The sequence below is a fragment of the Carlito syrichta genome, unplaced genomic scaffold (genome assembly GCF_000164805.1).
Source record: "Carlito syrichta isolate Samal-C Ts95f unplaced genomic scaffold, Tarsius_syrichta-2.0.1 Scaffold314306, whole genome shotgun sequence".
NCBI classification, from domain to species: domain Eukaryota; kingdom Metazoa; phylum Chordata; class Mammalia; order Primates; family Tarsiidae; genus Carlito; species Carlito syrichta.
Window position 1 is genome coordinate 92,454 of NW_007258402.1, and position 24,765 is coordinate 117,218.

The window sequence follows — 24,765 nt, forward strand, 5'->3', positions numbered from 1 at the left end:
TGAGCCAACCCTGCCCAACCACCAAGGTTTTTAAGTTGTTCTAAGGGCTTTGTTGATGTGGGAGAGGAGCAAGTGGGCTTTCCCCCCATGTGTTCTTACTGAGTTGTCACAGAAGCCTTCCAGGCGGTAAGAAGAGGTGTGAAAACCACAGCTTACCCGTGGAAGGGTTGCTGGCAAGGTTGCAGTATTTTGTTTCTTCCTTTTTCTTTTCTTGAGGTCATCCAGCCAGCCATAGCTCACACCAGTGTGACACACACACACCATCAGAGTTCTCACATCAAGTTGGGAACAGGCTCAGAAAGTGAAAGGACTTGCCCAGACTTACACAGCTGGTGGACCCAGAGCTGGGGCATCTGACATGGATTGAATTCGTTACCAATGGGGTCAGCACATTTGTTTTTGTTTTTGTTTCTGTTAGTAAGGTTTTTGGATTTTAATATTTACATTTTTATTAGGAAATACTTTTTATGTAGAGAAAAGCACTGAATATGATAGTCAGTTACAGACCACTGGGATTTAGTAGCTTGCATTTTGCCATATTTAGATGTCCTTTTTAAAACTTTTAAATAATGAAATTATTTCAGAATTACAAAAGAGTTGCAGAAGTAGTACAGAGTACTCATCTATCCTCCACCCTGATTCCTGAGATATCAATATTTTACTATCATTTGTCATTTTTCTCTTTACACATGTTAGTTTACTATCTAAGCCATTTGAGACTAAATTACAGATTTGACTCCCTTTTTCTCTTAATTACTTCCTTGTATATTTCCTAAAATCAAGGACATCCTCTTGTATAACCTCAATGTAGTTATTAAAATCAGAAAATTAACATTGATACAATACTGCTATCTAATCTACAGAACTTATTGTATTTTAAAATTTATCTCAGTAATGTCTCTCATAACCTAAGATCCAATCCAGGAACACTTGTTAATTAATTGTTAGTTAGTTAAATGCCATGCCTCATCAGTTCCCTTTAATTTGGAACCATTTCTTTGTCTTTCATGACACTGACATTTTTGAAAAGTACAAGCCAGCTATTTTGTAAAATGCTCCTTAATTTGCATTTGTCTTATGTGTCCTCGTTATTAGATTCAGGTCAAGCATTTTTGGCAGGAATACCTCAGATGTCATGTCCCTGTCGGCACATTATATCCAGAAGCACATAATATGATGTATTTCTTTACCAGTGGGGTTAACCATGGTCATTTGGTTAAGGTGGTGTTTTCCAGGTTCCTCCTAAAGTTAATATTTCTCCTTTGTAATGAATGTGGATCTTATGGTAGATACTCTGAGATTATGTTAGTATCCTTTTTCTCATAAATCTCACATCTTTTAGTTTTAACATCCATCAATAATTCTTGCCTGAAGCAGTTATTACCTTAATGGTTACCAGAGTAATTTTCTAATTCCATTTTGACTTTTACATTATTAGTTGACATTCTACCCTAAGGACAATGTTTTCCTTCCTCCTATCCATTTATTCATTCATATCAGTTTTGACTTATGGATTCTTATTTTGTTCAGTGGGTTATATTCTGTCACTATCATTATTTTGAAGCTTAAATTATCCCATTTATCCACTTATTCTGGTAGGAGCCCTTCAAACTGGTTCTTGTATTGTGTGTATGTGTGTGTGTGTGTGTGTGTGTGTGTGTGTGTGTTTTGAGTTAGGGTCTCACTCTGTCTCCTAGGCTGGCATGCAGTGGCAAGATCATGGCTCACCACAGCCTTAAGCCTCCTGAGCTCAGGCAATCCTCCCACCTCAACCTCACCAGTAGCTGAGACTACAGGTGCGCACCACCATGCCTGGCTAATTTTTTTTTATTTTTTGTAGAGATGAGGTCTTGCTATATTGCCCAGACTGAACTTGAACTCCTGGGCTCAAGAAGTCCTCCTGCCTTGGCCTCCCAAAGTGTTGGGATTACAGGTGTGAGCCACTGCACCTGACCCTTTGTTATGTCTGATACTATTTTAAGAAATAAAACAGTCTAAACCTAGTTAAAGCCCAATCTACTGCCACCCTCTCCCTTTACTCCCCTTTCATATGTAATCACAGTCCAAGAGTTGGTGCATTTTTTTTTTTTTTTTTTGAGTTGGAGTCTCACTCTGTCACCCAGACTGGATTGCAGTGGCTGCTCCCAGCCACCACAGCTTCAACCTGCTGGGCTCCTCCAGCGATCCTTCCGCCTCAACCTTCCGAGTAGCTGGAACTACAGGCGCGCGCTACCACACCTGGCTGATTTTTTGATTTATTGTAGAGATGAGGTCTCGCTGCCCAGGCAGGTCTCGAACCCACGGGTTCAGGCAATCCACTCACCTCAGCCTCCCAAAGGCGCGAGATTACAGGCTGAGCCACCAAGCCTGGCTGAGTTGGGGCATTTTATTCCCCAATTTTTTACTACTATGATATGCATTTGTAAATATTTTATCTATATGTATAGTTTTATGTTGATATATTTTTAAAATTTACATACATTGAATCATGAGACAGTTAATCGTTTTGCAGCTTGCTTTTTGCATTCTGCATTGTTTTGGAAATTTTGTACGTGTTTGCACATGGAGTTCTATAGGTATGGAGTGGGGTTAGCAAACCACAGCCCACAGGGCCTTTGTGGAACATAGCTTTGCCCATTTGCTTACTTATTGTCTAGGGCTGCCCTTATGCTGCAGTGGCAGTTGAGTTCTTGTGACAGAGACCATGTAGCCCACAAAACCAAAATATTTACTGTCTGGCCCTTTTCAAAAAAACAATGCTGACCCATGATATAGAGTATTCTGTTGTGTGAGTAAACCACAATTTATGTTTCTCTAGCAATATAGGGTTAGTCTGGGTTTAATTTTTTTATTCTCTTGGGATGCTGCCAAGAGCATCCTCATGTCTCCTTACACACATGTGCGACTGTCTTTAGGGAAGACACTGAGAAGAGCAGTTGCTGGGTTGTGGAGACTAACAGTTTGAAAATCCAATAATCTTAGATTTAGGATGTGATGCTGGTGAAGTAAAAATGTGTTTAGTTTTCAGTGTTCCTGCTGAACAAGAGTTACCACACAAGTCTTTGTATGTCTAGACTAATACCATCCTATAGGACTTTCTGCAGTGAGTGAAGTATTCTCTATCTGCACCGTCCAGTGTGGTCATGTGAACTTGAAGCAGGTCTTCTAGCTCCGTTATGTATTTGTAGTGTACAGTGGTGATTGTGAGCCCCTTAGCACAATGTGACATTTATTTACCAAATTGACTGGTACTTGTTCCTCACTAGCAGACACACTAAGGGAGGCACCAAAAGCTCAAGGAAAATGTAAACCAAAAATTGGGACATAGATATTTATTTAATTCTTTTGTGGCACTGGGAGGAAAACCATGATGCTTAAACTTGTAGCCATGGGTCCATCTGTTACAGACCAATGTAGATGAACTCTTTGGTGGACACTGTTGGATTTTACACCTTTGTACTTTATCTGGGAGGGCACCTGGTTGCCTAGTGAGCACCAAAACCTGTGTGTGTGTGTGTGTGTGTGTGTGTGTGTGTGTGTGTGTGTGTGTGTGTGTTTCCTGTTCTGAATACAGGTATGTTTGTTCTGTGGACCTACAGAAGGACACTGGCCATTGGCTCTTCTGCTTACCTGTGGAAACCTCCCAGCCGAAGCTCCAGTATGAGCAGTTTGGTGAGCAACTACCTGCAGGTAATGCCAGGAAGGTTGAAGGTTATGTCCTTCCCTCTAGCAACTTAAGGATGGTGTTCACAGATAACCGTTGGTCCAACCAGGGCAAGATAACTCCTCAGCATAGACACTATTTCCTGGAGTCTAGGTTTTTACAACCAAATAAAATCTAGGCCCTCTTAAAATTAAATTTTTAACAAAGATTTTAAAGTATTTTTATTTTATCTTTTTTTTTTTTTCTGGTCACGGACTTGAAATTCATAAAGTATTTTAAAATAAATACTTTAGCACTATGGTTAAAAGTGACAGAGTCAGATCCTGGCTGTGTCACCTACCAGCTGTGACCAAGGAGAAATTATTTAACCTCTGAAGCCTCATCTTTCTCATTCATATAATGGTGATAATAAAAAGTATTCTAGCTTATAAGTGAGAGAGTACGTGTACAGTACTGAGGGGTTTGCCATATATGTAAGGGCTCAGTAAATGTTGGTAGGGACAGTTTGTTAATTTTTTTAGAAATGTGAATGTACCATAGCTTTATAGTTTTGTGTAAATTGACTGGCAATTTTTAAACATGTTCAATATAAGGAGCGTTAGGAGTAGAAAATAACATTTTATCCCATTTTGTGGTTTAATCATGCCAGAGGTTATGGGTATTGTGCGATGGGTGGATAATAGTTTAACTGAATTTATCTAAACACCAACATCCATCCAGTTAATGAAGTTAAAGGAGGATGATGAGAAATACATCTGTGCCTTAGTGGAGCTCACACATGACTTCATGGCTTTAGAAAGTGCTGCTGACCTCATGGCAGATGCTTTGAGCAAAGCTATTCTAGTCCCTTGAATAGCCTTTTAGACCAAACTTAGGGCAGGTAAAGCCTGTAGTTTTACTTCAGCTCTCATTAAATTCTAAAGCTTTTCCATGTAGCCATGTGGTTTCATCCTGAAGCCACATATCTTTTGTGTTTCTTGTCCCCAGACTCAAGAGATGGCCTCCAACTTTGACCTGAACAGTCCACTGAACAACGAGGCACTGGAGGGCTTTGACGAGATGAGGCTGGAACTGGACCAGTTGGAGGTGCGGGAGAAGCAGCTGCAGGAGCGCATGCAGCAGCTGGACAGAGAGAACCAGGAGCTGCGGGCAGCTGTCACCCTGCAGGGAGAGCAGCTGCAGACGGAGCGGGAGCGGGGGCGCACTGCCGCAGAGGACAACATTCGCCTTGCTTGCTTGGTGGCTGAGCTCCAGAAGCAATGGGAGGTCACGCAGGCTACCCAGAATACCGTGAAGGAGCTGCAGGCATGCCTGCAAGCCCTGGAGCTGGGAGCAGCAGAAAAGGAACAGGATGACCATGCAGCCCTATGGCGGCTGGAGGCCATGCTACAGCCCCTGGTGCAGGAGCTTGAGGCTGCACGGGCCTTACCGGGCAAGAGGAACCCACATTTAGCTAGTATTCCAGACCAGCTGGCTGCAGCTGAGCATAAGGCAAATATGGCACTGGACACAAAGGGGCAGCAAGTGTGTGTTCCCACTGACACTGCCCTAGAGATTCAGAAGCTGGGGGAGAAGCTTCAGGCCCTAGAAAGGGAGAGCACCAAGGTCCAGGAGCTCAACAGGCAGCAGAGTGCCCAGCTGGAGCAGCTAGGCAAGGAGCTACAGCTGAAGGAGGAGGCCCGGGCCAGCCTGGAACTCCTGGTGAAGGAGATGACCCCACTCCGGGAGGAGCTATCTGGGCAGGGGCAGGAGGCAGCCCAGCTCCAGCGACAGTTGCAGGAATCGCTGGCCCACTTGAGCTCCCTGGAGGAGGAGCTGGAGGAGGTGAGGCAAAAGGAAAAGCGGCAACAGGAGGAGAAAGAGCTGCTGGAGCAGGAGGCCAGGTCTCTGACTCGGCAGCTGCGGCTCCTGGAGACCCAGCTGGCACAGGTGAGCCAGCACGTGAGTGACCTGGAGGAGCAGAAGAAGCAGCTCATCCAGGACAAAGACCACCTCAGCCAGAAACTGGGCACACTGGAGCAGACTATTGAGCAGCCAGACTTGAAGCTGCCTGTGGCAGGTGAGAAGAATGAGGCTGCGGTCCCCCAGGACTCCACCCTGCAAAAGGCCTGTGAGAAGCTGGCGGAGGATCAGAGGGGTCTGCAGGAAGGACAGATGGACGATCCTAATGTACAAGAGGGCAGCCAGGAGGCTGCACTCCGGCAGGCCAACAGGGAGCTGGAGAAGGAGCTGCAGAATGTGGTTGGGCGCAACCAACTCCTGGAGGGCAAGCTGCAGGCCCTGCAGGCTGATTACCAAGCACTGCAACAGCGGGAGACAGCCATCCAGGGCTCCCTGGCCTCCCTAGAGGCCGAGCAGGCCAGCATCCGGCACTTGGGTGACCAGATGGAGGCAAGCCTGCTGGCTGTAAAGAAGGCCAAGGAGACCATGAGAGCCCAGGTGGCAGAGAAGGACGCCGCTCTGCAGAGCAAGGAGGGTGAGTGCCGGCGGCTGCAGGAGGAGGTGGAGCAGTGCCGGCAGCTGGCAGAGACCCGGCATGGGGAGCTCAGGGCTCTTGAGAGCCAGTGCCACCAGCAGGCCCAAATGATCAAGGTCCTCACAGCAGAGAAAGACCAACAGGGGCTTGATCCACCCCAAGACAACGAAGCCCATGAGCTGGCAGCCCAGCTGGCCCTGTCTCAGGAGCAGCTGGAAGTCCATCATGGGGAGGCCCAGCAGCTGCAGGCTGATGTGGTGGACCTCCAGGCCAAGCTCCAGGCAGCCCTGAGTGACCGGGACAAGGTGCAGAGCCAGCTGAGCGTGGCTGAGGCAGTCTTAAGGGAGCACAAGACCCTCGTGCAGCAACTAAAGGAGCAGAATGAAGCCCTCAACAGGGCCCATGTTCAGGAGCTGCTGCAGTGCTCAGAGCGTGAAGGGGTGCTACAGGAGGAGAGGGCTGGTGAGACCCAGCAGAAGGAGAAGGATCTGTGGGCCCTGCGGGAAGAACTTTCCCAGGTGAAGTGCAGCTCTGAGGAAACCCAGCTGGAGCATGCTGAGCTGCAGGAGCAACTGCACCAGGCCAACACAGACACAGCTGAGCTCGGCATCCAGGTCTGTGCACTGACCGCAGAGAAAGAACGGGTGGAGGAGGCGCTGGCCTTTGCTGCCCAAGAACTCCGGGATTCTAAAGAGACAGCCTTACGGGAGCGGGAGGACCTGGAGTGCCAGGTGGCAGGCCTGCAGCAAGAGAAGGAGAACTTACAGGAGAAGCTGAAGGTGGCCGAGGAGGTGGCTGGTGCCCTACCTGGTCTACAGGCCCAGCTGGCCCAGGCTGAGCAGCAGGCCCAGAACCTTCAGGAGGCTGCACACCAGGAGCTCGACACCCTCAAGTTCCAGCTGAGCGCTGAGATCATGGACTACCAGAGCAGACTTAAGGTAATCCTCACTTCATTTCCTGGGCTCTACCCATCTCCCTGGGGCAGGCCTAGTGGGTCCATGAGGGAATGCCTCTTCAGCCCTGAGGCAGGTGTGGACTGGGGAATGTACTGGGGAGTGCAGGCAAACACACCGCGGTCCTGTCCTGCTGTCACAGCTCACAATACCCTCTTTCTCTCTGCAGGAATGTGTTAGGGGCAGAACACCAGGAGTGATGTCTTAGCCCGTCACTCTCAGTCTAAACACAAGAACGTTGCAAACAAGATTGGCCCACACAGAAGTATGTTTTTTAATTAGTAGTCAACACCGAAAGAACAGGATGTTTACAAATTCAGTTTAGAGGCTTCTTTTGGAATCTCAGAAGATCCAAAAGCTTGTGTCCTCATCCCCATGTGGCAATAGTCTGCAGGGACTCAATGGTGGTAGCCCACTTGGAAGGAGGCACACATCCTCTGGGTTTTTCCTTACACTTGTTTCTGTACTTGCCCAACTCCTCTGGCATGTGAGTTTGAGAGCCCTGCTTTAGCTCTAGAACCACTACAGAGTGTCAGCCGTTCACTACTGCCTCAAGTCCTATCTCTGGGTTCTTAGTGAATTACCAAACCATTCAGGTGCCATCCTGACAGCAAATACAGCTAGGGAACTGACTCAGTTTTTACATGACCCTTGGGACAGACAAGTTTGTGGGATCAGCAGTTACCATGTGCCTCTGAGAGTGCACAAAGATGAGGGTTGAGAATGGCAAAAAGTAAGGACACAGGCAAGATCGCCTGGCCTCTGATTTCCAGTGCTTACCGTCATCTGTCTGTATCAAGGGCTATGCCATCGTCTCAGGCCACTCCTGGTCCTTCTCTCTGAGGCAGCTCCCCTGCAGCACCAAAGATGTACTTTCCCACCCTGTATAGCTACCTGTGAAACTCCCTATAGTTCACAGGCCACTCTTTCCCTTGCAGAAATTAAGTTCTAAGTTTGAGGACCAAGCTAAGTCTCTTTTCTTAATAAGATGGAAAGTATTTGTTATCAGTATAACTTGAAGCTCCCTGAGGAGACAGTGTGTGGGGAAAAGAGTAAGCTTGTTTTTACCCATTGGACCATGGGGCTAAGGTAGGGTCAGAGAAAGCACCCCACTTTTATGATTCTTTTCTCAACCTCTCCAGACTGCCAGTGAGGAGTGCAGGAGCCTCAGGAGCCAGCTTGAGGAGCAAGGCCAGCAGCTACAGGCCTCCCAGGAGGCTGTGGGGACACTGAAGGTAGGCCCTGGCCAGTGCAGATCTTGCATGGCTTTTACTGGTCCATTTAAGAGGGTCCCCTAACTGACTTCTAGTTCCCCAGCTGAAGCTGTCCTCAGTTTACTTCTGTAGACATCCTGAGTTTGCACCATGACCCCTGCATTCCCTGGACACCTGACTGGTGTTGCCAAGAACAGAAAGAATTTAATTTGTCTTCCTTGGCCATTTAAGTTGTCTTCCTTGACCATCTCTGTAGGCATTCTGTAGCCAATGATTCTAAACTGAGCAGGAGCAGAGGCGGCACTGGTCCCACAGTCTTCAGTCTTCAGACCTGTGACAAGTTCAAGTGAACCCTGCTCTCTGCCATCCCTACCTCCAATGTCATCCTGGGTATTCTGGTTCTTGTCATCTGCCAGCACCACAACCTGTTGCACAAATGTAGAGCAGAGGTTCCTGGCCTCTTGAACTTAAGAGAAAACAATCTCCATTTAGAAGTGATCCAGCCAGGCAGAGTAGGTAGCACAACAGTCACTTTATGGTGCCTTGCATGGGCTCCTGCAGGCTGAGTGTCTTCTTCCCAATGTTCTGTGCCAGGCCACCCAAGCAGACATGGAAGAGAAGCTGAGCTGCACCAGCAGCCATCTTGCAGAGTGCCAGGCCACCATGCTGAGGAAGGATAAGGAGGGGGCTGCCCTGCGTGAAGACTTGGAGAGGTTAGTCACATGGTCCACTCACATGGCCATCGGTCCTCTTCAAGGAAAGGTGTTTGATGCAGTCATTTAGAAAGTCAGTCACTCACATTAGGTTTAGGAAGTCCATTTACAAGTAAAACCCCAAACTCAGGAAGTACTTGTGCCGGAAACATGACACAGAACCTGGCCGTCTGCCTGTCACAATCTATAGATGACTAAAGCATCTTTCTCTGGAAAAACACACTTCAGTCCGGTAACTACATGCTTTGGAAAAACTGAAATGAAATAAATAAAAGACTGTAATAATAATGCTAGTAGTAACTGCATACATTTAAATAATGCTTAAAATGTAGCAGGTACTTTTTAGTCTTCTGCATATATTCTCCCATTTAATCCTCTCAACAATTCTATGAGGAAGGTACTATTATTTATCCCCATATTACAGATGGAAGAGAATGAGTGTGCCAGGGACCAGGGTCTCCTATCTTTGTGCAGACATTCTGGTGCTGGATCTGTGTCAAGCAGATCATGCTGTCACTCCTTTCATCATTTTTTTAACCTTAAACTATAACCTTAAGTGCTGTAGCTCTTACAACCTCCCTGACCACCTTATCTTCAGGCTTGGGGCCACTATGTGGTGATGGGGCCCAGCTAGTCCAGCTAGCACCTGATTAAAACAGATTTAGCAGGGAGGAATTGCTGGAGTTGAATTGCATCTGTGCCACCAGCACATACAGGTGTACCAAATTGTCCCAAGTCACTAACTTTTTACTCATCCTGCACTTCTTCCCACCACCAGCCTTGTAGCCCAGGTTCAGCAGGAGATACAGGGTATGTTTGACATTCCATAACCTGGACATACATTTCTTCTCATCTGACTCTTCCAGTTTTCAAATCCTTAACCAGGCCATGTTCATGTGACACTTTTAAACAGAGAGAACCTCCTGAATTGGTGGCATTAAAATGCTATAACAGCAGTTATCTGTAAGATCTCGAGCATTTACTTTAGCTGTAGAAAGTTGTACAGTCCATCTGCCTGGAACTGGATTTTATTTTATTCTGCATGTGTGTGCTGTGTGTGTGTACACATGTGTGCATACTCATGAGATCATTTTAGTGGACAGAGTCTGGTAAACAACCTCCTGACAACTTTGTACTTGATGTGGAAGGGCTGGATTAGGTACACATTAATTAGTCACTCTACATGGCCTTCTGTTGTGTGGATTTTTTACTGTGTCCCACTGGGTCATCCTTGGAAAAGCACTACCCTGGGGGATAGCTGAGCTGAACGTGGAATGGGCAAGGTTGGGAAGATAGCAAGTTCAGCCAGCAGCACCCGCTGTAGACCAGGGTACCCTACAACACACAAAAGAGAATTCCTAGGGCCTCGGAGGGCTGACAGATAGAGCCACTGGGAGTGCAGATTCAGCAGAGTGCCTGCTGTGGGCTCAGTGCCATGCCCTGTTTAGAGTCCCAAAGACATGGAAGACGGGCCCGCTTTGTGTGGCCACCTCCAGAGAGCTACATCTCTATCCTTCCTATTCTGACTCCTTTCTCCTCCTGCTCCTTCTCCCCAATCACCAGCCCATGAGCCTTGTCCATCGGGCTCCTCTTACAACTTCAGTGTCTGTCCAAAAGCCCAGGGGTGCAGAGTTTTACTTATTTAGAGTACTTCTAGCAACCTGGGATCAGCCTGCCCTACCAGAATGCCTTTTTGTATGTGCAGGGGAGGGTGTGAGGAGAGTCTTGAAGGCTAGAAGACTACATAATCTCTGAGCAGATAATGCCAAGAGGTTCCCCCACTGGGAGGGCAGCAGGACCCCACATTAGAGGCCCAGGTGACCCCAGAGGCACCAAGGAAGCTGGAAGTGATAGCTAATCAAGAAAACTTACCATTCCTCCCCTAGGACCCAGAAGGAACTTGAAAAAGCCACCACAAAAATCCAAGAGTATTACAACAAACTCTGCCAGGAGGTGACCAAACGGGAGAGGAATGACCAGAAGATGCTCGCTGACCTGGATGACCTGAACAGAACCAAAAAGTACCTCGAAGAGCGGCTAATAGAACTGCTCAGGTGAGTGTTGGCCAAACTGGCAGATAGGGCTTCCTCCGGCTCTGTTTTACTGTAAAGCAAGGTGACTGTTCTTAAAAGAAAACTTTGGGAATTTTCCCATTCTCTTGCCCCTCTCTCAGGATCCCTTCTCTCCTTCTCCTCCACCCTACCTTCACCAGTACAAAGAATCCTAAACGCCAGTGCCTGCAGGGACAGACAGCTGAGGTCAGTGGAACTGGGCTGGGAGGACTGTGAGAAACCGGGGGCATAGCTGTGCTCTGTCCCTGCCTGTCGTTGCCACATCAGTCTCGGGCCAGAGCTGCCAGATCACTTTACTTCTCAAGAGAAGGTGGAAGCCTGGATTTTCACCTGAAAATTCCTGATTTTTAAATGTTGGAAAGTTACCCAAGATTTTTAAAAACTTTTCTTTATGGAAAATTTCAAATATACAAAAGTGGAGTCAAATAAAAGGCACCCCTGGGCACCTATCACCCAGCTTCAACAGTGTTCATCTTGTGGCTGCTCTTGTTGCACCTGTAGTTCTCCCATTTCCCCACCTTCCCAGATTATTATGAAGCAAATCCCAGACATAATATCTTTCATCCATGAATTTCAGTATGTACCTCTCTAAGACAAGGGCTCTCTATTTTGAACAACTACAATGTCATTACCATGCTTCCAAAAATGAACAATAATTCTTAATATCATCAAGTATCTAGTCAGTTTCAAATTTGTTCAGTTGCCTTATCATTTTTTCATGATGTGTTCTAATCAAGATCTAAATTAGATCCATACATTGCAAATAGTGATATGTCTATTATGTCCCTTTTAGACTGAGTTCCCTATCAGCATTGTTCTTTGTGATTTATTTTTGAAGAAGCTAGATCATTCATCTGGTCAAATTTCTCACAGCCTGGATTTTGCTGATTGCATCCCCATGGTGTCATTTTACATATTCATTCATCCCTCCCTTGCACTTTCTGAGTTGATAGATCTAGAGCAGTGGTTCTCAACCTTGGCTTCACATTAGAATCACTAGGGGAGTGAGTTTTAAAATGCCATGTCCAGGCCCACCAAGAACAACTGTATTGGAATTTCTGTGTTGGGACACAGGTACTGGTGAACCAGAGTTGAGAACCATTGCTCTACTAGTGGCTTGCTTAGACCCAGGTTCAAAATGTTGGCAAGACTTCATAGAATTGGTTTATAGTTTTGGATCTTCCCTCTAAGAGGTACATATGATCTGATTAACCCTCTCTTTGTGATGATAGCAGTCATAAATCAGCAATGCCTAGATTGAATAATTCAATAAGTGTTGCAAAATGGTGACATTAAATTTATGACTAGTGTAAAAGCTCTACCCAAATAGCATCAATATATATACTTAGCACTCAGGGTATTTGTGGCCTGAGGGGGGTGATGGAAAAGCTCAGTTCCTGACATCATTCCACATTCCCAGAGTGTGGGTGCCTGGCCTTCTAGGGACAGACAACTCAGATACTGGGGACCCGCTGGGAGAATGAGGCTGGTCCAGAGGATGAGTCTTCTTGCTTCCTGAAAAATTTCGAGCATGCTTTAAAAAGCCAGTAATTCCATGTTCAAGTGTTTTTATTTGGGGAAAATTTTCTGTGGTTGCTTGTGGCACCTGGCCAGTGACGGAGGCAGTCTCTCTCAGGACCGGAGGGGCTCTGGCATCGTGTCACCAGGGACTGAGGCACTGCTGCAACCCCATGAGCCCTCAGGATGTGGCTGGGGTTCCATACGGGGAAGAGCTAAACTTCCCTTATCAGAACCATCAGCCCTAGAAATCCTCATGGGCAGCCATGAGGAAGCCTCTGTATACATCTCTTCGTTGCAGCAGGCATGTTCAGACACTGCCATGCCTTTCTGGAAAGACTCACACTTCTTTCAGAAAGTGAGGATTGACCTTACCATCTCTCTGAGGAACAGAAGAGGTCAACTAACCTCTGATCAGATTTTGGGGCTGGGAAATCTTTGGTCTTCTCCAGTGATACTTGAATAAACCATGAAAATGTGAAGGGCCTCAAGGATATTAAGATTTGGGTAGGGAGTACATTCACGGTTCTTGGGCTTACCACATGTAGTTTGTCAACACGGCAGCATGTTTTAGCGTAAAATCCTCATGGTCATTGGCACTGCTGTTTAGATGCCTGAATGATGTGTGACTCTTGTCAGTGCTGGATGGTACTCTTTGCACTGGACAGAACCTTCCATGGACTTCTTGTGCCTCCTGCAGAGTCTCACACATGTAGTATCAGTTAAGAGCCTGAATGCTGGGGGTGACAAAGGAAACCTAGTGTGGGACAGAGTGCATTTCCAAGATAAAAATTTAATTTTCCTTCTGTGACTTAGGAATTTGATGGCAGTCTTTTGAAATGAAGCAAGGATTATTCTATTGTTTTCATGGATTCTTTCTTCTTTTTTTCTAATGTGGTTTTGTCCCAGGGACAAGGATGCTCTCTGGCAGAAATCAGATGCCCTGGAATTTCAACAGAAGCTCAGTGCCGAAGAGAGGTGGCTTGGGGACGTGGAGGCGAACCACTGCCTTGACTGCAAGCGGGAGTTCAGCTGGATGGTACGGCGGCACCACTGCAGGTCAGCAGGCGGCTTGTGGGCCAATGCCAAAACCCTGGCAGGGCCCAGGCCCAGAGCAAATGGCTCTGAATGAGGACTATGTAATAAGTGTTGGTATCATGGCTGACTGTCTAGGAAGCACACTTCGCCTTTGAGTTTTAAGGGAACCAGGCTAGGAGGATATATTAGTTAGGGTTCTAGCAGCGTACTCAGGGCTCCCTGAAAGTAAAGAGTGAAATACAGAGATGAGGGCAGAGTTAAAGGGATCCACGGGGACGTGGTACACCCAGAGGCCAGCAACTCTTCAGCCATTTCTCAGCCTAAGGGGACCAAAGGGGAACAGTGTTACTGGAACCCAGTAAGAGCTGGCCTGAGGCTTCATTAGAGCAACACAAGGCAATGCCAGGGTAGCAAAGATCCTCAAGAACCCAGGGAAGGATGGGTAAAGATGAACTTCAGGCTAGGCTGAGGCACATGGGGAATCATCACCATAGGCCTGTAAGAATCTGTGGTCTTTTAGAGCCTCAGCCCCTGAGGTATGGGAGGCACACCGGCAACCTGGTGTCAGGGAAGGTGGGCTCATCCATGCTTTCTGTCCTGCCTCCCAGGACCTTAGGAAATAGTATTCTCTCACAGGGCTGACCAAGATGGCTTTACTGAAATCTTATGAAAATGGGCTACAGCCACACTCTAAAGTGGGGCTGAGAGCCATGTGACATCCAGAGCCCAGTTCTGGTGCTGGGCAGATCACATGAGTACAGTACATCATCCTCACAGCCTGTGCTTGTTTCTTTCCCAGGATATGTGGCCGCATCTTCTGTTACTACTGCTGCAACAACTATGTCCTGACCAAGCACAGTGGCAAGAAGGAGCGCTGCTGCCGAGCCTGCTTCCAGAAGCTCAGCGAAGGCCCTGGCTCCCCTGATAGTACTGGCTCAGGCACTAGCCAGGGAGAGCCCAGCCCCATGCTGTTGCCAGCCCAAGCTGGGACCCAGGCCATTGGAGGCCAAGGTCAGACTCCTGCTACTGCACTGTGTTCTCCAGGTGCCACTCCCATGTCATTGTGGCTAGTTAGCACTAACAAGCTAAATTCACTGTTTTCTAAACTTAGATATTAAAGAGCTGCTAGAAATATATAACCACCAATTTGAGACTTCCTTTTTAATGTAATTAGGGTTGAAAGAGGGTTGAAAAGTGAATAACTTTCTCCTGACATGATTCAGTGTGATTTTTTTTTTTTTTTTTTTAGTTGGAGTCTCACTCTGTTGCCCAGGCTGGAGTGCAGTTGCACGTTCATGGCCACTGCAGTTTCAACCTGCTGGGCTCAGGTGATCCTTCCACCTCAGCCTTCCAAGTAACTGGAACTACAGGCATGTACCACCATGCCTGGCTAATTTTTTGGTTTATTGTAGAGATGAGGTCTCACCAAGTTGCTGAACTCCTGGACTCAGGCAATCCTCTTGCCTCAGCCTTCCAAAGTGCTGGGATTACAGGCTTGAGCCACCGTGCCCGGCTGTGATTTAACATGAGGTCTATGTACCTCTTAACACATTTACCGCCAGTGAAATACCCTATGCTTTGGAAAATGCTGTCTCACGCTGATGTCCACCCTCTCACAGAGGTCAGGAGTTAGAGTGTCTGGAGCCATCCATATTCTTCACTCTCTTCCTGAGGCTCACACTGTCTTTTCATAGCCAAGCAGGATGTATTCTCCCTTGGGTCCTCCCATTCAGTCCAATAAAAGGAAGTGGAGCTTGGGTCCTGCTGCTTCTGCTTCAAGCACCCGGCAACAGACCAGCCTGGGCTGCCCTCTGGCACTTTGGACTTTAGATGTGGAGCACAGCGAGGCAGACAGAGCTGAGGTGTATGGGCAGAGGTGGGTCTCCTCTCTGCTCAAGCACCACTGCCATCTGCAATTGGCCCCTATGAACTCCTCCTTGGCCTCTGCCTAGGTGCAGGCCAGCCAGGTTTTAGAATTACTGAGAGTTCCTCTTTTGTTTATGTGGATTACAAAGAAGATCAGCAGGTCCCTTTATTTTGTTAGGTACAAAGAACTTCCCAGGATGGGGGATGTACTTTGCAGAACATTAGTATATCTTCTTCAAATCTTTTGCCCATTTAAAAAGTTTTTTAATTATTGAATTTTGAGAGTCCTCTATATATTCTGGATGTAAGTTCTTTATCAAATATGTGTTTTATAAGTATTTTCTCCCAACCTGTAACTTGTCTTTTTATTGCCTTTCAAAGAGCAAAAGTCTCATTTGAAGAGCAGAAGTTCATAATTTTCATAAAGTCCAACTTATCAATTATTTTCTTTTATGGATCAAATTTTTTCTTTCTTTTTTTGGTGGTAGTAGGGCATCATACCTAGCTTTGCTTAACCACAAAGACATAAAGATCTTCTATTTTCTCCTAGAAGTTTTGTGACTTTAGGTTATACATTAAGGTCTATGATTAGTTTTGAATTAATTTTGTGTATGGTGTGAAGTATAAGCATACTTTGTATTTTGTATATGATTGTCCAGTGATTTCAGCACTACTAATTGAAAGTCTTATTTTTTCCATAGAATTGCCTTTGCACCTTTGTCAAAAATCAGTTGACCTTGTATGTGTGGGTCTATATCTGGACTTTCTAGTCTATGCCATTTATCTCTGTGTCTATTCTCTCACCTATATTGCACTGTTATGGTTACTATAGTTTTGTAATGCATCTTAAAAATCAGGTAGACTGTGTCCTCCAATTTTGTTATTTATCAGAGTACTGACTATGCTATGTCCTTTGCTTTTCCATATAAATTTTAGAATTAGTTTTATCAATTTCTGCAGAAAAATCCTGGTGATATTTTCATTGGGATTGCATTGAATTTCTAGATCCATTTGGTTAGAATTGTTATTTTAATACAATTGATTCAATCCATGAACATAGTATACTTTTCCATTTATTTAACTCTTGGATTTCTCTCAGTGGAAATAATTTTGGATTGCTGTGGCCTGCTTTCTCCTCCCTCTGCCAGCCTCGAAGGCAGTTTCAGAAGTATGGCTGGGTCTATGGAGACAAACCAATCCTTGGTCTCTTTTCTCCACCTATGCCTAAGGCTCTCTATTATGCAGACTTGAGACAAGAGGAAGAACATTCCTTCTAATGCACAGCCTGTCCCAATGGTCATGTGACTGGGCCAGCTGGGAACTTGTAGTGCACATGAACCGTTCTTGCTAAACAACCTCGGAGGTTTCCTTGCCCAGACTCACTGGCTGGTGTTCCACTGACTACAGAGTTGATACCATGCCAGAGTGCTGAGGTGACTTGTTTTGATTTTTGACATTTCCTGTCTGCTCTTTTTTTTTGACTTCAGATCTGCCCTCACATTTTCCATGACATATATTGGAAGGTGCTTGTGGTGGGTGACTGGCATCCTTACAGTGACCTTTTTAGTAAGCGGCCTACAGAGTCAGACACGAGGTCCCTGGTCAGAAGTTGAATGCCTGCTGCAAGTCCTTGAGCAGAAGGAAGTTATTTTCCACCCACCAGTGGATTAGGCGAAATGCAGTTTAGATAGATTCCTGCTTTCAAAGAGACATGACTGAGTATGGCCTGTGTCTTATGGAGCAAGGATTCAATGGCACAGAAGTGTGTTTTCTTTATTGCTAGGCTCTTTCTTGACAAGGTTTTTCCTTCTAAACAAGGAGCCTCAGATTATATGCAAAAGTTTGTAACCACTTTAAGCCCCGACTTTGAGTATTCAGTTTCATCTGTAAGCCCTCCTCTACTTTTCTAGAATGTCCCAACAGCCATTTCTCTCACATCTGGACAGAATAGCAGTCAGTAGAGTGATCATTTAAATTGTGTCCCAGTGGCTGGTGTGCATAGCTGCACCCCCTCACTTTCCTAAGGGCCCTTGCCCACCCTATGCATAATGGTGTATATGTCTTTTCTCTCCGATCTGCCTCTGTCACCCAGGAGCAAGCATAGACTGCAGGCCGCCAGACGATGCTGTGTTTGATATCATCACAGATGAGGAGTTGTGCCAGATACAGGAGTCTGGCTCCTCTTTGCCTGAAACACCCACCGAAACAGATTCTCTTGATCCAAACATGGCTGAACAGTGAGTAGATGTCATCTCCGTTTCCTGAGAGCTCATTTCATGCCTGGCCCTTGTGCTTTCTTACCAAAGAACCAGAAAAGTGAGATACCGGAAGCAGGATTGGCTGTATTTGCCTAAGGAAGGTGCCTCAGAATAGTGCTTGAGCAGTATGGCCCTTGAAGAGCATGAGTACCTAGGGAGTGAGGGGTGTTGAACCTTGTCAGAGAGTTCCTGGGAAGTCTCCATGGTGCTCTGATTTCAGCACTGCCATTAAGGATTGTGTTCTTGGCATGGGCAGCTACATTAGTTTGCTTGGGTACTATAACAAAATACCTCAGACTGGGTGGCTTAAACAACATAAATGTATCTTTTCACAGCTCTGGAGACTAGAAATCTAAGTCCAGGTGCCTGCAGGGTTGGTTTCCTCTGAGGCCTCTCTCCTTGGCTTACAGATGGGGCTGTCTCTTCACACTGTCATTCTCTGTATGCACACATACCCACAGTGTATCTCTGCTAGCAGGATAATTCAGCCCATAATAGCAACTCTTGCTGTGCTGCCCTTGGCTCTTGCTCAGAGCATCATGTCACTCTTTTAAAGCCTTGCTCCCAGGCCTCCAGGCTTGTGGTGCCGCTCACCTTACCACCTGTCCCCTGGCTTGCCAGGTGATATGGGCAGAGTGGCTTAGTTACTGGAACAGAACATGCTCCAGAACCACTGGGCCTTGGGGTTGGGGAGAACACGGCAGGCTCACATAGTCAGAGTAGGCTTCAGAGGGGGCCGTTGCCGGAAGGAAAAAGTCACAGAAGTTACAGCAAGGAGGGGCTGTCTTGGGTTCAGGAAACTGATTGGCTGTATCCATGAGGCTGCAACATAGCCAGTTCATCCTATGGAAACACTAATCAGGCCACTAGCAGTGCTGTGAGAAAGGAAGCTCGGATTTAGTTGCAGTTGTCTTGGGTAGATATGTTCTCTCACAAGTCCCTTTAGCTGCAGATAAACCCATCCAAAGCCCCAGAGTTATAACAGCAATAAAAATACAAGCAAGTCTGTACCCTGCACCCAGTGGAACCCAAGGAACTTTCCACTCGCCTTGCCTGTTCTTTGCCCTTTCATTGGTATCTTATGCTGCCCTTAATCAGTGACCTGGATCCCCCAAATTTTCCCAACTGCTGAGAGAACGCTGCAGCTTACACAGTTAAGGTGGTCTTCAGAGGGCCAAAACGTCAGCCACAAGGATGTCTGGTGGTACTTATTCTCCCTCAGCCCTCTTATTTTTATAATGTATTTTATAATGTTTTCTAACAAGGTTTGCAAGCAGAGTTTTGTAAGGGCTAGTATTTTACAGTATGAAGTAAATTGCAGAGTGCCACCATATAAAAATGTCAAGCATTTGTGCCAGGAGACTCATAGGAAGAGGTCCTTGCTTGTTTCTTCTCAGCCACTGGTATCTGGTTCTAATAAGTTTCTATAACAAAGCACTGACTGATTAGAAGCTCAAGGAAGAATTTATGTGGTTCCTAGGTCCCAAACACTTCATGACCTACTTTCCCTGGAGTGAAGGACTATTTATGATGCTCTTACTAACTCACACTGAGATCTGTATTCCTCTTTTCCTGCCCAGAATTCAGAGGACTAGGATTGATCTGTCAGATTGATGATTCAGAATTTCTGCCGAGTGAGAGGAGATGTATTTAATCTTCAGTGCAAGGGATTTTAGACTTAAGTGCATCTCCACCCCTCCATTCCCTGTCTATAGAGTGACTGAACTTGCTGTGTTGTAGCCTCATGAATAGAGGCAACCTGATCCCTAAGCGCAAGATAGCCCTTTCTCACTGTTGTTCCTGTGATTTTGGGCTTTCCTTTCCTTCCTGGAACGGCCCCCTCTGAAGGCTTCCCTGACCGTGTGAGCTTGCAGTGTTCTCCCTAATCCCACGGCCCAGCAGTCTCCAGGGCATGTTCCGTTCCAGTAACTAAGCCATACCTGCCTTAATCACCCGGGAAGCCAGGGGATAGGTGGTAAGGTAAGCAGGTCCGTGAGCCCTGGGGGCCTGGGAGGATGCCTTCAGCCTGAAAGTGTCTGGTCACCTCCTGTAGCCTGCATGAGAAAGTGACCATCCAGCAGCCCTCTCTCCTCTCCCCTCACCTTCCCCTTTCCCAGTAAGAACAAAAACAGGTGTTCTGACCACTGACAATCATGTGTGTTTTTGGTCTTGGGAAATTAGGAACTGTTCCAGGGAAAGGAAACTGCCTGCATGCCAGCCCACAGCCGCCAAGGCGGATCTGAGAGTGACAGATGGGAACCTGTAGTCTCTGCACTTTACTTGTTTGGGTGAAGAGCCACCCTTCCAAGTCAGCTACGGACCACATTGGCAGATGCTTTTTGTGTGTATTAGCTAGAGATAAACCCAAGCATATCTGGTAGCTTTCCTAAGACCCAATCAAAAACACCAAGAGTCTGAGAAAGTGTGGGAGATCTGATGTCTTGGATTTGTAAACACATTCCTGGCCCCCCAAAAAAACTTTGAGAAAAAACAAGCAAATCTAAGGTAATCCAGAAGAAATTAAACACTATTTAGATCCAAATCCTTGCGGAAAATAAGGCTGCCTGGAAGTAGTGTTACTGAAAACTTCCGTTGAGTGCTTTCCTGCACCAACTGTTCTTACACATGGCCTCACTTAGGCCCTGTGCAGCCCTTCAAGGAGTGGGAATTAGTGTCCCATTTTGCAGGTGAAGAGGCTGAAGCCTCAGGAGGCCAGATAACTTGTCATGACTTTGTAAGTGTCAGAACTGGGCTTTCGACCCAGAACTCCTCTCCAGTCCACTGGCTTGAGATTCATTTGGAGTTCAGCTGTCTTCTTAGGTCCCCATGTCCCATTTACCCATCAAAAACCGCTAATTTCCCCTGCCATCATGTCTACTCCTCCACACATAGACACATTTTAGAGCTAAGGAAGTTGTTTGCATCACCCTTCCTGGCAGGGATGAGAAAGGAAGAGGTCCCACAATCTAGCCTGGCAGGGAGACCTGGCAGGATACTGTGGACTCCCCAAGCAGTCTCCCATGAGCTAGAATGTAGAGCAAGTGCACAGCTCCTCGCCTCTGGTCAAAAGGTGATATTTTTCAGAGCCTTCTGACAAACCTGTGCACACCCCTCCTTCAGTCATTTGGGCCCCGCCCCGACCATCTCCACTGACCAGGTGTCCAGCTGTTCTCAGGTCTTGAGACGGCAGAGAAGGAAGAGAAGGCAGAGAAGTGGCAGGCAGAGAAGGAAGCCAAGCTCTTGTCAGCTGGTAAATCAGGCCAGGAAGTGGGGCAGGGGCTGACAGGGGCACTGGGCTTTGACTCCCTTGGCCTCTGCTCAACCTCCACCCAGTCATGGCCTCCTGGGGGCCTGACCTTCCCATCTGGTGACCAGACAGACTGTATGGTGGTGAAGAGCTTGAGCTCCAGAATTATACACGCCTGGTCAGATCCTTGGTCTGCCAGCCCTAGGCTCCTTGGCTCTAGGCAATGCAACCCCCTGAACTCAGTTCCCTCCAGTACAGAAAAGATTGGAACAGCACATATCCCTAGGATTGTGAGGAAGACTGGATGAGCCATGTGTGCAAAGTACTGAGCCCAGTGCCTGACACCTGGGAAACCTTTCTTGGAGGTGTGTTGTTTCCGTGACGTTTGACCCTGTGCTGCAACATCAAGGGCTGAGCCTTGCGCATCTCCTGCTGTGTGACTTAGTCCCTTGCCCTGCACTACCCAGGCATCTTCTCCAAGAAAAATTGCTTCAGATACCTGGATGACACTAAGTGAGCTTGAGCTCTCCCACAGAGACTCCCCGAACCCACAGACCATCTTTGCCAGTAATTGCTTCAGAACTGATACCTCATGGTCAGAGTGCTTAGGGGAGCTGTGGTGGGTTTGTCGCCAACTAGGAGATCTGATGCCTGGTATCTCAGAAACAAAATGAGAACAGGATATGGTGATCATGGTTAAGGTTAGAAAGCCACCTGTGCTTGGTTTAACCCAAGATCTTTGCCTTGCTGAGTGCAGAGTTGGCAGGTTCCTGCAGCTTGTGAGCTGTGTGAAACCTTTCTGTTGTCACCATTTTGGGGCAGAGAGAGAGGATATTTATTGGGGCTTAGCCCTGGCTCTGCTGTGTAAGCCTTGGCAGGTATTAATCTCCGTGAACTAGTTTTCTTACCTGAAAAATGGGGATGATAGTGCCAGGCCTCCTATAGAACGGCCATGGACTAAGAAGGGCTGGGTATCTGGAAGACATGCTGCCTTGAAAGCCCCTTGGAGAAGGCCAGAGTGACAACCCCCTCACTGACTGCTCCTGGGCCCCATGCTTTTTGCCCTGCTTCCATTCCTTCAGCAAGGGTAGCTTCAAGCTTTCCTGTGGCACCGTCTCCTCAGTCCAGAACACTCGCAACACCTGGGCTTCTAGTTCCCTGGTAGTCCCTGGAACTGGTGTCATCTGGTGTTTACCACATCTCAGGCAATGTGACTGTCTGTGGGCCTTTGGCATCTCTAAATGGGACTGGATCCCACAGCACCACAACCACCCCCAAATGTGAGTAACTTGGCAGAGAAGGAGCACAGACCCTTTGGCCCTGAGGCATACCAGGGCATTGTAGATTCCAGCAGGGTCCACACCCAGCCTGACCCCTTTCTCCTAGTCCTCCCTTGCACCTCAAGCCTCGGATGAGCCTCAAGCTGGTGAGTGGAGGGGAGTAGTGGGTCTGAGTCCGGGAGCTGGCTCTGCCCTGCACCTGACCTCAGTCTCCTCTGTGGGATGGAATCAGTACCAACAATATCTTCTGCTTGGGCTGTGGCAGGAATGGAATGAGGACGGGATGTGAAGGTCCTCTGCAGCCTGCATGTGCTGTGCCAGTGTTTATTGCCAGCAATGATACAGACCTGGGTGTGGGGTGTGAAAAACTGATCTCTATGCTGAAGTGTAGTCGGTAAGGAGCCAGAGAATGTGGGGCCAATGACTGGCTAAGGAGGCAGAGAAGATGAAGGAAGATTCTGCTGCCATGCTGTTCCTGGGGACAGGTGGACAGGGCTTTCCTAAGGTGTGAAGGCCCCCACCTCCCTTGAGGGGACAGGCATTGGTCAGGGAAAACCCAGTGTCCCAGTCACTGCACCTGTTGCCATGGCCAGACAGGGCAGAGCATGGCCTTTGGAGTGCACTGTCCGTGCCTCACAAGCACTCTGAGGGAGGGCCGTTGTAAGCCAGTTGTGGGGGGTGGTGAGCCAGGGTTTAGGAGGCTGTGTCACTTGCACGGTGGTGGAACTGTCACTAAGCACTGTCTGAATGAGCCCAAGCCCTGTGTTACTATTACACCATGCTGCTTCCCTCCATGGAGACTTGTGGAGATGTCACAAGGTGCCTGTCTCCTCACTCTTTACTTCTTCCTCCCTACATAGGTCCTCTGGGCCAGGATACTGTCAGGGAAGCCCAGGACTGGTGGCCCCTCTGTCAGAAGTGTTCACATTCAGATGAATGCACAGAGGGGATGACAGAAACCTCCCATTGGAAACCAATTAAAATAAGATAAATGTCATTCTTGTCACCTTGAAAGGGCAGATTTTGTTGTTTGAGGAAGCGCTCGGTGGTCCATGTGATCTGGATACAGCAAAGAAACTCTCCTCATGGATGTGTTTAGATTTGTTCATGAAGCAGTGGGATCCTGTGGGTACTACAAGGCCCAGCCTGTGCCCAGCTATGCCTGGTGCCTGTGGCACGCCACACACCTCTGGAAGGCACCTTGCAGACGCTCCCTCACCTCATTGACCCATGGACTGACATAGAGTGCTTCCATTTTGTGCCACTAGTTCTTGTAACAGATAATAACTACTGCCATATTTTAGACCCTTTTTACCCCCAATGCAAACTGTGCTAAGTGTTTTAATGCAGTGCCTCAAGTCTTCCTCATGCTAACCCAGAGAGGTGGGTGCTGTTGGGATCCATGTTTCACCAAAAGAAAGGAAGCAGGTACTCAGTGGCTAAGAGCTTTGCCCAGGTCCTTACTAACTGGCGATTCATCTCTGGTCTATCCAGTCCCCAAACCACACTGTTAAGCCACTTCTGGCCTGCCTACTTCTCAGTGCATTCTATTTAGCTGTTGTCAATGGATCCCCCATATTTTGGTGAGTGATTTTGGGATACAGAAGCCCAAAAGGCATCTTTATACCTATTTAACAGATTTCCAGGATCTAATAAATATGCATAAAACCTGACATTTAAAACTATGCCTCATCCTTGTAACTATATTATAGAAATTAAACAGATGCACTCACATTTTGGGCAAGTTTAGAAGCCACAGTGAAAGAAGGTTATCATCACTGGTATATTCCATTTCCTTGATAGCACTGCCCTGAAAGTTTACAGTGTTAACTTATTTCCTTTGCTCTGAGCCCCCAAACAACTGTTTTTATATATTCTAGGCACACCACATTAAAGTAGACTTTGCCTAAGGGTAAAGGTGGTTTGGTGACTTTTAAAAAGTTTTATTTCTGAGTTGTGAAACTCATATGCATTATGATATGTGTGTGTGTGTTTACATTTATATATGTTTGTGTGGTGGGCATTGGAAAATTCCATTTGTAAATGAGCAGAGCCACCAAGAGTCCATTTTGCAAATGCTGCTGAGATTCATTATAGTCTTAAACTCTGTTTTGCACACTTTCCAAGTATTCCATCGTGGATCACTGCAATTATCAACCTATTGTCATTTGTTTGGGTCCATTTATATTCTCCAGTACTAGTCCTTTCAGGATTAATCAAAGAGAACAGAAGCATCTACCTATGCAAAAGTCAAACTCCAAGGTGAGGCAGAGCCTGATCTCGTTTCTTTTAGGGGCCTGGTATCTGATGTCTGAGTCCTGTGGGCCACACTTGTTTTCATGACTGCTTTCATCTCCACTGCTTGCCTAGTAGTTAGCAGGGTCTTCTGAATGTGGGCACCCAGCATGTCCTCTGCATCAACAGCCTTGTTGGCTGTGCTCACCTCATCAACCTTCAGCCCCTGTC

The 24,765-nt window shown here is 46.9% G+C and overlaps 1 protein-coding gene across 1 annotated transcript in view; it reads left to right on the plus strand.

Moving 5' to 3' along the window:
• FYCO1 (FYVE and coiled-coil domain containing 1) overlaps nt 1-24,765 on the plus strand; it is an 80,098-nt gene that overhangs the window by 23,715 nt on the left and 31,618 nt on the right. Inside the window, exons 7-14 of the mRNA XM_008071389.2 lie at nt 3,600-3,690; nt 4,652-7,078; nt 8,236-8,328; nt 8,902-9,020; nt 10,907-11,074; nt 13,520-13,669; nt 14,448-14,659; nt 17,607-17,751. Of these exons, the coding sequence (XP_008069580.1) occupies nt 3,600-3,690; nt 4,652-7,078; nt 8,236-8,328; nt 8,902-9,020; nt 10,907-11,074; nt 13,520-13,669; nt 14,448-14,659; nt 17,607-17,751 (3,405 nt within the window). The remainder of the gene's footprint in view (nt 1-3,599; nt 3,691-4,651; nt 7,079-8,235; nt 8,329-8,901; nt 9,021-10,906; nt 11,075-13,519; nt 13,670-14,447; nt 14,660-17,606; nt 17,752-24,765) is intronic.